This window comes from Portunus trituberculatus, chromosome 18, assembly GCF_017591435.1.
Source record: "Portunus trituberculatus isolate SZX2019 chromosome 18, ASM1759143v1, whole genome shotgun sequence".
Classification (NCBI taxonomy): domain Eukaryota; kingdom Metazoa; phylum Arthropoda; class Malacostraca; order Decapoda; family Portunidae; genus Portunus; species Portunus trituberculatus.
In genome coordinates this window covers 12,441,744-12,455,826 of record NC_059272.1, presented here as the reverse complement: position 1 = coordinate 12,455,826, position 14,083 = coordinate 12,441,744, and the positions used below count along the sequence as shown (strand labels likewise).

General features: G+C 40.0%; 1 protein-coding gene across 3 annotated transcripts in view; it reads right to left on the bottom strand.

Annotated features, from left to right (window-relative positions):
- The window catches only part of LOC123505663, a 35,177-nt gene extending 23,113 nt beyond the window's left edge, over nt 1-12,064 (bottom strand). The window contains exons 1-4 of one of the 3 annotated variants that reach the window (XM_045257289.1): nt 11,858-12,064; nt 2,251-3,105; nt 1,292-2,059; nt 718-776 (exon numbers count right to left, since the gene is read on the bottom strand). In XM_045257289.1, coding sequence (XP_045113224.1) covers nt 718-776; nt 1,292-2,059; nt 2,251-2,835 — 1,412 coding nt within the window. In that variant the 5' untranslated portion in view covers nt 2,836-3,105; nt 11,858-12,064. Of the gene's footprint in view, nt 1-717; nt 777-1,291; nt 2,060-2,250; nt 3,106-11,843 lie in introns of all 3 variants that reach the window. The other 2 variants (XM_045257288.1, XM_045257287.1) reach the window with 2 other exon arrangements.
- Between the last annotated feature and the right edge of the window lie 2,019 nt (nt 12,065-14,083).

Genomic DNA, 14,083 nt, shown 5'->3' with positions numbered 1-14,083 from the left:
TTCAAAATTTCAGCTATATCTCCAGCATCTTCATATACTTCTTCCCGTTTTTACCTTTTCTATTACCTCCCTTTTATTTAGTTTTCCATTTATGAATTTGTAAAACATTTTGTGGTCACTATCACAGTTTTCCACCACCCTCTGTTCATATTCCTTCTGTGCTGTTCTCCTTACTTCAGCATATCTATTCCTTGCTGTTTTGTAGACTTCTCTTGATAATACATCACTGTTTTTCTGAAGTTTTTTCCATGCCTTCTCTTTGTTCTTTTTTGCTTCTTCACAATTTCTATTAAACCACTGTTTATTATTTAAAGTCCTCTTTCTGTGATATGGCACAAACTTTTTCACAGCAGAGTTATACAAATCCATAAATTTATCGTATTTCAATTGCATATCCCTTTCCTGGTATACCACGGACCAGTCAATTTCATTAAAGAACTCCCTTATATACAAATCCATAAATTTATCGTATTTCAATTGCATATCCCTTTCCTGGTATACCACGGACCAGTCAATTTCATTAAAGAACTCCCTTATATGGTTATAATTTGCCCTAGTATAATTTAATTTTTTCTCCCTGCGTTCCACAATCTTATTCGTGCTTAATTCCGTATCCAGCTCAAAGCTTAGGACATCATGATCGCTTTTCCCCAAAGTGTGTGTGTGTGTGTGTGTGTGTGTGTGTGTGTGTGTGTATCATGAGACACAAAAACTCACATGAAAGTCTCAGGCTTGTAGTTGCACTGCCTGGGTAACACTGCCACCACCCGCACCTCCTTTAGGGAAAAAATGGACATTATTCAACTCTTCAATGCTACAGATCTCCTACATTAACTTCAGCATGCAGTTTTTCCCCAAGTCTGTTTTCATTTGGTTCATGTAAATTCAAGGGACATGCACAGCACAAATATAATAAGCTAAGGAAAGTTTTATGAATGCTAAACTCTTATGTTTACACTTCAAACTTCAAATATGTTAAGGAAAATCACAATAAGAAATTAATCAATAAATAACAAGTAACAATTCTCAAAGGGTGTAGTATGAATGTACCTTATCTGTTTCTACTAAATCTAAGCTTCAGTTAGAGTTATGAATCAAATGTTTAATTTTTGACATATGAAAAAATATAGCAATTGAATTATCAAAAATGCAGCTTTTCATAAATATGTAACTGTTTTAACACAGAATACACTTGAATCTGTCACTGTGGCATCATTCTGCTTCCTTCATTGACACACACACAACAAAAACAAATATGACAAGCAGCCAGTCATCTAAAAGCTCCCTTTACCTCATCATCAGCAGTGGCACATGGTGGCTTCATTGACTGTGATGTCTTTCTGGCTCTGAGGAAGGTCTCTCTAAGCCTGATCCTGATGGCCAAACGTCGCTGCAGCATGCACTCCCCTGTCAGGGTCACCCCATCTGCCTGGGTGGGGTGTACAAAGTGCTGGGTGCTGTCTATTGCATCACTGGCAGTAAACCTGTCCACTAAGTTCCACTGAGGAAATCCCTTGGAGGCTGCATCTGTCTTGGCCCATCTGTTGAACTCCCTCAGGCCAGAGCATAGTTGGGCATACAGGGCATCATGTCTGCTGTATGCAAGCTTCACCTGGTGGCCAGTCTGGGTATAGTGCTTGGTTGCTTCATGTGTTTCAGCACAGTTAATCCTGATTGGCAGTACTCCAGTAAAGATCACATCACAATTATTCATCTCCATGATATTTTTTCTCAATATTTTTGCTTCACTGATAAGAAACTCACCTAGGTTTGGGGCTTTGAATTCTTGCAATGTGTAGTTATATAAAGGTTCTTTGCATTGAAGAAGGAAACACTTTTCATTGATAACTTGTCTCAAGGCAGACATTGTTCCACATAACATCACAAAAAGGGTGTTTTTAGGAAAAACAGGCAAAGTCGTTTTGATCATATCAAAAGCATTTCCAAAATTTAATTTTGGACTATAGATCTGATGCACATTTGAGAAGGAAAAAGATTTCAAATAAGCATCTTGTCTGTCAATCAGAAGCACAATCTTCTCAAGAAGAATCTGTGGCTCCTGCAAGTGAAAGTTATGAAAAATTTAAAATGGTTATCTGAGTTGGTGAACACACATACATACACATATGAGTAGTTTGTGACTGAAACATAATAAAGATATTCTCTTGTTTTGTTCCAAGACTGGTTTTGCTATCAAAAATATAAGAATAATTTGGTATAAGCTGTCTTAAATTTTTTTTTTAAACTTACTTCAACATCAAGAACCACATCAGGGGAACATTGTGGAACACTGAATTCCACAATATCTGGGAAAAGTTGTGAGCAAGACGGTGAGGGACCTTCCTCCATCTCTCCTTCACCAGCACTTTCCATTTCCTGCATCTGTAATATGGGCCACATTTCTCCATGCCTGTCAGTGCACTCTGGTGGTGGTGGTGTGCTGGTCACTGGGCAGGCTGTAGATTCCTGTGTCCTTGTGTTGGCGTCACTTGTGATAAGTGCTCCCATTGTTGTGGTGGTGGTGGCATAGACAGTAGCAGTGGTAGTGGTGGTGGTTGGAGTCTCTTGCTGCTTGTCTCGAGTAATTATTGATGCTTCTCTCTTTGAGGTAGACAGGCATCTTTTATCATTTATCACTGATGAGAGTACTTCTCCTGAGGGCATGGTGGCTTCACCTGAACTGCCATTCTTTGAGATCAAATCCTCTGAGGTCATGCTGACAGAGATGTGACTGTCACTGTTTTCCAGAGTGTGATCTTCAGCTCTTTTTGAGGTATGGCTCTCATTTCCTTCTGGATTGTTACTTGTTTCTCTTAGAGTTTGGCTGGTACTCATCCTAGTGCACTGTAGCAAGAATACTTGTCACAGCTTCCTTGGTGCTTCACTACACTTGATGTCACATTTGAAACTTGATAGAAATTATTTTACCTTTGGTTCATGGATTACTTCTAAATGTTTCAAGATACCACAGCCATGCCCATTCCAAAAGCATGACTAGGTCTATTTATAAATTGGAGCCAAACAAACTATCCTGCAATTCTGTTGCTGCTACATTAACCTTTTGTCTTGACAGATTCATTACAGCTCTTCTCTTGCCACTGTCACCTGAAAAATCATGGAATGAAATTAGGCCAATTAGGAGATAGTTGACACTTACTAACATGATAATTTACTCCCAGCAAGATCTAATAACACTAGTTCAAGGGGTGCTGTGAACTTTCCACTAAAGCTAGTTGTGATCTCGCTGAATGTTTCCCTTTGTGTCTCACAACTCAAGGGTGCAGTCACAGCCTGCCCTCTAAAGACAACTCTCCTTCTTCACACAAAACTACATGCACTTACCACACACCCACCTTTCACTTAAAAATTCAAAATAAAAAAAATGGTGTCTCCAAATCCAGCCTTGGAGTCCATAGGAGGGGACCAGAAATGTCCCTAGGTCTGACCCTCTCTTGGTGATGACTCAAAATGTCTTGACACCTCCCTCAACTTTTTCTTTATTAACTTCTCCAACATTCGCAGTCTTAGATCTAATTTTCAATCTGTAGAACACCACCTCTCCTCCACTAAACCAGATCTTCTTTACCTCACCGAAACACAGCTATCTGAGGCTACTGATAGTAGCCCCTTCTCTGTTCCCTCCTACTTTCTCTATCCTCATTTTTGTTCTAAAGCTAGATGTTGCGCCTATGTGCGCAACAACATAACTTGCTCTTGTACCCATGCTCATGAATCTTCTGAATTTTCCACCATCTGGCTTCGACTCAATAGTCACTCTCTAACTACATTTATGTGCTGTCTAACTCTTCCCTAACTCTCCTGACTATTTAACTTCCAAGGTGGAGCACATTCTGTCCCTCGACCCTTTCACGGAAATTTCCATTCTTGGAGATTTCAGTGTTCACCACCAGCTTTGGCTTTCCTCTCCCTTCACTAGTGAACTAGCCTTCAACTTTGCTATCCTCCAAGACCTAGAGCAACTGGTGCAACACCCTACTCATATTCCTGACCACCTTGGAGACACACCCAACATCTTTCTCTCTTTCTTACTTCTAATCCTTCTGCATGTGCTGTTACCCTATCCTCTCCATTGGGCTCCTCTGATCACAATCTCATTTCTGTATCTTATCCTATTTCTCCAATCCCTCCTCAGGATCCCCTAAAGTGGAGGTGCCTCTGGCATTTTGCCTCTGCCAGTTGGGGGACCTGAGGAGGTATTATGGTGATCTTCCCTGGTATGATTACTGTTTCCATATCAGAGACCCATCTCTGTGTGCTGAATGCATAACAGAGGTGATAGTATCTGGCGTGGAGGTGTACATTCCTCACTATGTCCCTCAACTTAAACTTTCTAAACCTTGGTTTAACACAGCCTGTTCTCATGCTATACATGATAGAGAGGTTGCCCACAAAAGGTACTTGAGCCTTGCATCTCCTGAACCTCTCGCACTTTATATTTCTGCCCGGAATCATGCAAAGTCTATTCTTCAACTTGCTAAACACTCCTTCATAAATAGAAAATGTTGAAATCTTTCAAACTCAAACTCCCATCAAGACTTATAGCATCTAGCCAAAAACATCTCCAATAACTTTACATCTTCATCTTTCCTTCCTTTATTTCATCCTGATGGCACCACTGTCATCTCTTCTGTCTCTAAAGCTGAACTCTTCTCTCAAACCTTTGCTAAAAACTCCACCTTAGATGATTCTGGGCTTATCCTTGCCCCTCCTCCTCCCTCTCACTAATTCATACCTATAATTAAAGTTCTTCGTAATAATGTTTTCCATGTCCTCGCTGGCCTAAACCCTCGGAAGGCTTATGGACCTGATGGGGTCCCTCCTATTATTCTCAAAAACTGTGCTTCCATGCTTGCACCTTGCATGGCCAAACTTTTTCAACCATGTCTTTTGACTTCTATATTTCCTTTTTGCTGGAAGTTTGCCTACATTCAGCCTGTTCCTAAAAAGGATGACATTCTAATCCATCAAACTACCATTCTATAGCTTTAATTTCTTGCTTGTCTAAAGTTTTTTAATATATCCCAAATAGCAAGATTCTTAAACATCTGTCACTTCACAATCTTCTATCTGATCGCCAGTATGGCTTCCGTCAAGGTTGCTCTATTGGTGATCTCCTGGATTTCCTTTCTGGGTCTTGGTCATCCTCTCTTAGAGATTTTGATGAAACTTTTGCTGTCGTGTTAGACATATCATAATCTTTTGATAGAGTCTAGCACAAAGCTTCGATTTCCAAACTGCCCTCCTATGGTCTCAATCCTTCTCTCTGGATCTTTATCTCAAGTTTCCTTTCTGATCATTCTACTGCAACTATGGTAGACAGCCACTGTTCTTCTCCTAAATCTATCAATAGTGGTGTTCCTCAGGGTTCTGTCTTGTCACCCACTCTGTATTATTCATTAATGACCTTAACCAAACTTCTTGCTCTATTCATTCCTACGCTGATGATACCATCCTACATATTTCCATGTCTTTTCAGAGGTGACCAATCCTTCAGGAAGTCAACAGATCACACAGGAATGCCACAGAATGCCTGACTTCTGATCTTTCTAAGATTTCTGATTGGGGCAGAGAAAACTTTGTAGTTTTCAATGCCTCAAAAACTCAATTCCTCCATCTATCAACTCGACACAACCTTCCAGACAATTATCCCCTCTTCTTCAATGACACTCAACTGTCTCCCTCTTCCACACTGAATATCCTTGGTCTGTCCTTTACTCATAATCTTAAATGAAAACTTCACATCTCATCTCTTGTTAAAACAGCTTCTATAAAGTTAAGCGTTCTGAGGTGTCTCCACCAGTTTTTCTCGTCCCCCCAACTGCTAATTCTGTACAAGGGCCTTATTCGTCCTTGTATGGAGCATTTTTGACATGAATGTGGGGGTGGGTTCCACTCACACAGTTTTATTATATAGGGTGGAATCAAAAGGTTTTCATCTCATCAACTCCCCTCCTCTGACTGACTGTCTTCAGTCTCTTTCTCACCATTGAAATGTTACATCTCCTTCTATCTTTTATCGCTATTTTCATGCTAACCGTTCTACTGATCTTGCTAACTGCATGCCTACCCTCCTCCTGCGGCCTCGCTGCACTAGGCTTTCTTTTTCCTTTCACTCATATTCCATTCAACTTTCTAATGCAGGGGTTCTCAACCTGGGGTATGCGTACCCCCAGGGGTATGTGATAGTAATTTTTAAGGTACGTGGCAGATTTCTCAAAATGCTTCAGTTTTCAATAGCTGCAAATTTGTTTGTAGTATACAATGTGGCCTACATGTGCTAGGCTGGATGTGTCCTTCACTAGAACCAGGACACGTTAACAACATTAACAAGAAAACTTTTGGAGTTATATCACTTGAAAGAAAGCTCTCTTGGATTACAGTTGCCACACAACCTTGCAAACCTATAATATTTGTTCTGATTTATTATTTTATACGTTATTGACACACACAGTGACTTATCTATCACTGTTACTAGTTACCAGAGGTGGGCATACCGAACAAATGTTCGCGAACCTTTATCCGCGGATTTGTTTGGACCAGCAAAATCCCAAATTTGGGTTCGGAGGTTCGGATTCGGACCAATGTCAAAAAAGATTCGGACTTCTGGGTTCTGAAGGTCTTTTTTCCGCGAATCCGAATCTCTGTATCTCGGGAAAAATTCGAAAAAACGAAGACGACCAAACATTGGTTTTCAACTTTTCTGCGGCATACAGATGTGGTGACGCCTATGTTTCTTTAACAACTAGAGACACCTATGACCACTAGTATTGTGTATTACTTTATCACTTCTCTCTACTTCTATTTCAGTGTGGGCGTGTAAGTGTGTGTGTGTCTCAAATGACCACTGCTCGAAATGTGCTCGATATGCAAGCCTGTGTGACTGTGTGTAGTAATGCAAAACAAAGACTAGTAGTACTGCCTGGACTGCCCTTCTTTAAACTTGGAAATATACTTGTGGTGTTTAACTTGTTGCTTTATCTGTACCACACAGACTGAAGTGTTGTGAATTTTTGTTTTAAATGTTTTTACTGTTTTTTGTGAACTTTTGTTTTCACTTTTTACTGTCTTGTATTAATAATTTGTTTTTCTAGTAATAATTTGTTTAATAAATAATGTAGATATCTTAAACACATTTTTTAATTGGAAATTTAGATTTGGAGATTCGGAATGAGTAAAATTTAGGTTTGGAAATGTTCAGAAGGTATTGGAATTAAGGTTCGCTTTGCTATTTTTTAAAGATTCGGAGGTTCGCAGACAAATGTTCAGAATAAATGTTCGCACCAAAATTTTTAAAATCGGGTTCGCTATTCGGAGGTTCGGAACCCAAAACCGGCGAAGATTCAGGTTCGGATTCGGAACCCAAAAAAAGGTTCGCGCGCCCACCTCTGCTAGTTACACGTTACAACTAGTTGCAAGCAACACTAATTCACTGCCATAATGATCAAAAATTGTCTGATATAGTTCCTTTTTGGTAAATGTATTGCATGTTAGTCACATATAGTGTCTCCCTGTGAGGTACCAGTTCCTATCGACACTACCTCATAGAAACATACTAATATTAATTAAAAATTTTGTCTGCTCCACATATATAACAGAATTTGAATTTAATAAACTAAGTCAATAAACCATGCATTTATTGTTACCCTTCCTGACGCTGCATTGTGGGTAAGGGGTACGCGATCAATACTGAAAGACTTCGAGGGGTACATAAGATTAAAAAGGTTGAGAACCCCTGCTCTAATGGAAGAGTTAACCAGTACTTTCAGTCATTTATACCTTTCTCTGGTAAACTCTGGAACTCCCTGCCTGCTTTTGTATTTCCATCTTCTTACGACTTGACTTCTTTTAAGAGCAAGGTTTCAAGACATTTGTTTTTTTATTTTGGCTAATTTCTTACTACTCTTTAAGGGAACTAGCACTTCAAGCGGGCTTTTTTTTCTTTAATATTTTGTTGCCCTTGGCTGGCTTCCCTCCAGCATAAAAAAAAAAAAAAAATCTTAAATGGATGACAAAACAAAAGAATAATGACAATGGGAAGAAGAGAAACACAGTGGTGATCCACTGATCCTAATGACTATTGAGCCCTAAAGTCACATGGTAGGACCTTACCACTCTTAGTCCAGCCAAGACTGGGTGAGGGAGGGACAGGCCCAGAAGCTCCTCACAGATACTCCAGTCACACTAACAGGCACCACTGCTATACATGATAATGATTGACTGGTTGTGTATGTCTTTTAGTGGAGAGAGAGAGAGAGAGAGAGAGAGAGAGAGAGAGAGAGAGAGAGAGAGAGAGAGAGAGAGAGAGAGAGAGAGAGAGAGAGAGAGAGAGAGAAAGGAGGTAATGTGAATGTTACGTAAGGCAAAATAATGAATATTTCAGTAAAGTTTTACTTTATTGGCCATCTGAAGTTAGGAAATTAAAATATTTATCCGGTAGATTTTGGTGTGTTTTGAATGAAGTTATTAAACATTTCCGTTGGAAATTATTATTTTAATTATTATTATTTTATTTTTTTCTTGAGGTACAGTGAGAGTAAATATAAGTCCCATGATCCTATTTCCTTTTTTTTTCAAGGTAAAATATAGCCTAGAGCTAAAATAAAATAAAAAATTACCTCTTACCACCAAAAGAACAAATGGGGAAGTTTCCTCTTCATGTAACCTGTTTTGCTTTAAATTGCTTCTTAGGTTATTCACTTCTTTCTTCTGTCATTCACTGGCAAGTTTACTTTAATAAATGTCTTTTTTTAAAACTATACACTAATAACTTTTCACATATTTCACAATCTTGTCTGATTCCTTTCTGTCTCCATGCAAACCTAACACTGGTATTCTTCTTCTAGTCTCCTATACCATTCTTCCTCACTTATAATGACTTGAATTTTTTTCTTCAGCTGTCTTCACTCTACCTCAAACATCTCACATTCCATTATCGTATGTTCTACTGTCTCCTTTATTCCTGCAAAAAAACTAAACAACAGCTTGTTTTCCCAGTCTCCTGTATGACATGTTATCCTCTCTGGCTTCTATTTCCTAAGTTTTATACCACTAAGATCTACCCTCCTTAATAAGGTAAAATTACTTCACAGGTTACATTTATGCTATGTTGGGTTTATGTTAGATTATGTAAAACACAGTAGTGACGTAGGTTAGGTTAGAATATGTAAACCATGGTCGTGATTTATTTTCTGATGGTAGTGATTTGTTTTCCAACATGGTGTGAAAATTTTAATTTCTAACAGGTCCTGCTTATGGATAGATAGAAAAACCTGGCTTAGGAGAAATCTCCAGTTATCTGTAGCATCAAGAGTGTTTGTGACATTTTTCTGCCACTTTATACTATAATATGAAATGCATACTATGGGTTTTGTGAAGATGTGGAAGGAAATAACAGAAAAATAAGAAGGCATAGTTATACTAGACCATTACCCAACTAAGAATTCAATGCGAAATGAGGTGGGTATGTCCCTGAGGGCAGGACTAATAAAATCTTAAAAATCACTAGCAACATCATAAATTTTTGAGGCATAATATGGAGTTGAAAATACTCAGAATAAATTAATCTATCTAATGACAGAAGTAGGAATTGCTATTGTTCCAAGGTCAATAAAGTAACAATACCAATATCTCTAATACAGTATTGTAGTAAGTGTATTATGGTATAAGAAGGAATGTGAGTTTCATACAAACTGTCATTAGCTTATTTTTCATTTGGTTAATATCTCACCTCACCAAGACAAACAAAGGTCCTAATTCTATCAAACTCGTTCCGGTGTTTGAGAGAGGTTTTCCAGCACATACCCAACATTGCTGGGTCTGGTAGGACAATAAGGCTGCACTGCCACTATTTGAGGGCAAAGTTGAGGTATGCTTGAAGGATAGACTTTTAAGCCATATAAGCTTGTTGTGGAGTCATCATTGAACCCTTTTCCTCACCAGGTATGTCATGGTAATATTTCATCTGTTCAGTTTCACCATGAAGATGTAGAGTTTCACCTCAAATCTCTTAGTGTTGATAGCGCCAAGGGACCTGACAATCTATACCCCCGTCTCCTAAAAGAATGTGCATCTGAACTGGCTTATCCTTTATCCATCATTTTAAACAAATCTTTGACATCAGGTTCCCTACCCCACTCTTGGAAAATTTCTCTTGTTTGCCCTATCTATAAGAAAGGTTCTCGCAGTGATCTTTCAAACTATCAGCCTATCAATCTAAACCCCATTCACTGCAAGACAATGGAATGTATTATTTGTGAATCTTTGTTTGGATTCATTGATCATCTAATATTCGATGAGTCTTGATTTGGTTTTAGGCCTAACCGCTGTCACTGACCAATTACTACTCACTTATGACTACATAACTTACTAGTATGATCAAGGGCAAGTGGTTGATCTAATCCTATTTGATTTTGTTAAGGCCTTTAACCGAGTACATCATCTGACTCTCACAGATAAACTTAAAGCTATTGGCATCTCGGACAACCTACTGCAATAGATCACTAGTTTACTACTTGACCGATCGATAAAAGTCACAATAAATGGTCATGTTAGCTAATCTAAGTCACTACTAAGTGGAGTCCCTGAAGGTTCAGTCCTGGGGCCCTTGTTATTCCTCATCTTTATAAATCACACCTGCTTCCAGTTACATTGCAGTTACAAAATGTTCGCCGATGATCTCAAGTTATATTTTCACTGTTCAGCTTCATCACCTGACTCTTACCAATCTCTTCCCAGTATGCAGGCTAATATTGACTTGCTGTCATCTACTGCTGTTTCTTGGGAGTTGAGGTTTTCCACTGGTAAATGTGTCCATCTTCGTTTTGCTAGACAGTGTTGTGCCCAGGCAGATGACCTAATTCCTATCTACCATCTAAATGGCAGCCCAATAAAACAGAGCTTCTCACATTTGGATTTGGGAATAACAGTTGATAGGAAGTTGAAATTTCACCACCACATAAGTTGTACAGCTGCTGAAGCTAGAGGTACTGCCACTAATCCCTTGAAGTCAACTGTCATTCACTTGGCTAACTTCATATCTACTCTTTTCATCTCTGATGTTCGATCAATTTTGGATTTTGTGTCTCCAGTATGGAATCTTGGATTTCTGGGCCAAAACATGCTCCTGGAATCTGTTCAACACAGGTGGACAAAACAGATTACTGGACTATCTAATCTTCCATATTCTGATAGGCTGTCCACATTGGATTTGTTCTCTGTGAAGGGTAGAATGTTGAGACAAGATATTGTTATTGCATTTTTATTGTATATTGTTATTGCATTTTTCATGATCTCTCCATCATCTCCCCATCTGACATCTTCACTATGTCCCCCATAGAGGCCATAGATTTAAGATTCAAATACAACATTCACACTTTGAAGCCTGCAGACGCTTTTTCTCTTGTAGAATCGTCCAGAAATGGAATTCACTACCCCCATGACATCATTTATGCTCCCAGCCTCCCAACATTTATGTCCAGATTGCAATAATTTTAGATGAAGATTTGTTCTCTTTTTGATATTATGTTTACTCCCTGATATTTTCATGCTTTATTTCTCTATGAACGATACACTCAACCAGTCATTTATAAACGTATGAGTAGTACAACCCGTGTAACCTCACTGCAGTATCTGTCTTCAACTCTTGGGCCAGTCTGGCTAGACTTAGGGTGGCAAGGCCCTACCAGGTGAGTTGACCTTAATATCCTTTACATACCAGTGCTCTGTCAGAGAATGGAACATTATTTGTTACTGCAGTAGTGTTGGTGTGGCTGACGAAGCAAGGGCACAAAGGTCAACATTTCTCATCCCTGCCTCTCGCTTACCACGAATAACAAACCTGTACTGTACAGCTCGTGTGTCACTTGACAGGAATTTGTAAAGCTGATTCAAGCAGGGACAGCGCTTAAGGTACGTGAAGAGGGGATCGTGGGCACAGCGGCAGGGCGTGCGAGCACACACATAACAGAAGCGTCAAGCTCGGGCAGACGAAACACATAGAGTCATCTCCCGCGTTTTCTACAGCTGACCGCCGTGTGCGAGTCTTTGCAACGGCACCATCACACTTCCATCATATCTTTTCTTCGTACGTAATGCTAAAGTAGAGAGCGTTAGTGAACCTCGTCCCACATTTTCAAAGCTTACTCTGTGACGTCATGACGTAAATAAAGTCGCAAATCGATTAACAAGAGCTTGTTCTTAAAGATCTTGAAGCAAAAGGTGGCTCGGGATCGCTTGATCTTGATCTTGATGCTACAGGTGGCTCGGGATCGCTCCAGAGCCAGGCCTTTGGATCGGCTGCTCCTGTAGGGGACAAAAAAGACAAAAGAGAAAAAGAAAAGAAAAAAAAGTAGCATTTCTCTTCGTTAATGATCCCTACACCTCGTTTGCCACATTCTTTCCAGATACTCCTTCACAGCCTCCATCATCCTTTCACTCGTCTCCCTACACAGTCCCAGCAGCAACACCATCCATTCCCTTCCTGTCTTCTCCTCTTTCATTCCTATTATGCCCTAATTCACTCAAGATCACTTGCATCATCTCATGCCTGTCTCTCTCATACTTCTCACACTCCAGCATGACATGCTCCACCGTCTCGTCCTCCCCCATGTCACATATCTGGCACACCTTGCTGCGGGACTCAGACCACCTGTAGTTCCTTGCATTCACATCCATACACTGTTCCCTAGCTCGGAAGAGAAGGTCACCACCCAGGCTGCCATCATACCACCTTTCATACATCGGGGCTTCCTTTTCCTTGTACCATTCCAGGGTACTCTTTCGTTCCATCCCATTCTTCCACCCACTTCACCTCTCTGTCTATCTCACTCTTCCATTTCCTTGCATCCCATTCAGTTCCTACCCTGCCTCCCCTTGTCACGATCTATTCACGCTCACTTTGATTCCTCCCAGCCATTCTCATCCCCCATACTACTTGTAAACCACTCCTCTCTGTCATTCTCATGCACCTCTTCCTCCACTGACTCCCACTTTCATTCCACAGGTGGAATTGAAAGCTCTTCGTCCCATCAACTCCCCTCCTCTGACTAACTATCTTCAGTCTCTTTCTCACCACCGAAATGTTGCATCCCTTTCTATATTTTATCGCTATTTTCATGGTAACTATTCTACTGATCTTGCTAACTGCATGCCTCTCCTCCTCCTGCGGCCACACTGCACAAGGCTTTCTTCTTCCTCTCATCCCTATTCTGTCCAACTCTCTAATGCAAGAGTTAACCAGTATGCTCAATCATTCATCCCTTTCACTGGTAAACTCTGGAACTCCCTCCCTGCATCTGTATTTCCAAATTCCTACAACTTGTCTTCTTTTAAGAGGGAGGTATCGAGGCATTTGCTCCCCTAATTCTGGGTGACGGTTTTGGCACTTTTTTTACTCTTTGGAGAGCCAGCGCTTAAGTGGGCTTTTTTCTAACTTTCTTTTTTTTGCCCTTGGCTGGCCCTCTTCCCTACTAAAAAAAAAAAAAAAAAAAAAACACCTTCCTCACTATTCTTTCCTCATCCATTCTTTCCAGCCTGACCTTGTATCTAAGTGTGGCTTTAACTAGTCTTTCCCTAAAGGTGCTCCATCCCATATCCAAAGCTTCTACTGCTGTGTACCTTGGAGCATTCAGTGCCATTCTACCTATTCTATTTTGTCCCACTTCTAGCTTGTCAATTTTACTTTCATTCCATGCAATCACATCCATACCATACATTATGCTGGGCACTGCCACACTCTTCCACACCTCTGTCAGCACATCATATTTGCTTGCTCTCATTCTTGCTGCACTCCCCAATCGTCCTACCCACTGATTCACTAAACCTAACTTTTCATTCTTTGTCTTTTCACACCCACTTGGACTCACCCACATCCCCAAGTACTTATATTCTCGTGCCTGATTCATCTCATTCTCTCCAATTTTCCATACTGCATTGCTTTCATCCTCAGACCTATACACTATCATCACCTTATTTTTCTCACTACTAAACCTAACTCCAAAGTCTCTCCCATATCCATCCACAACATCTAGCATTCTCTGCAACTCAACTGCTGACTCACTCATGA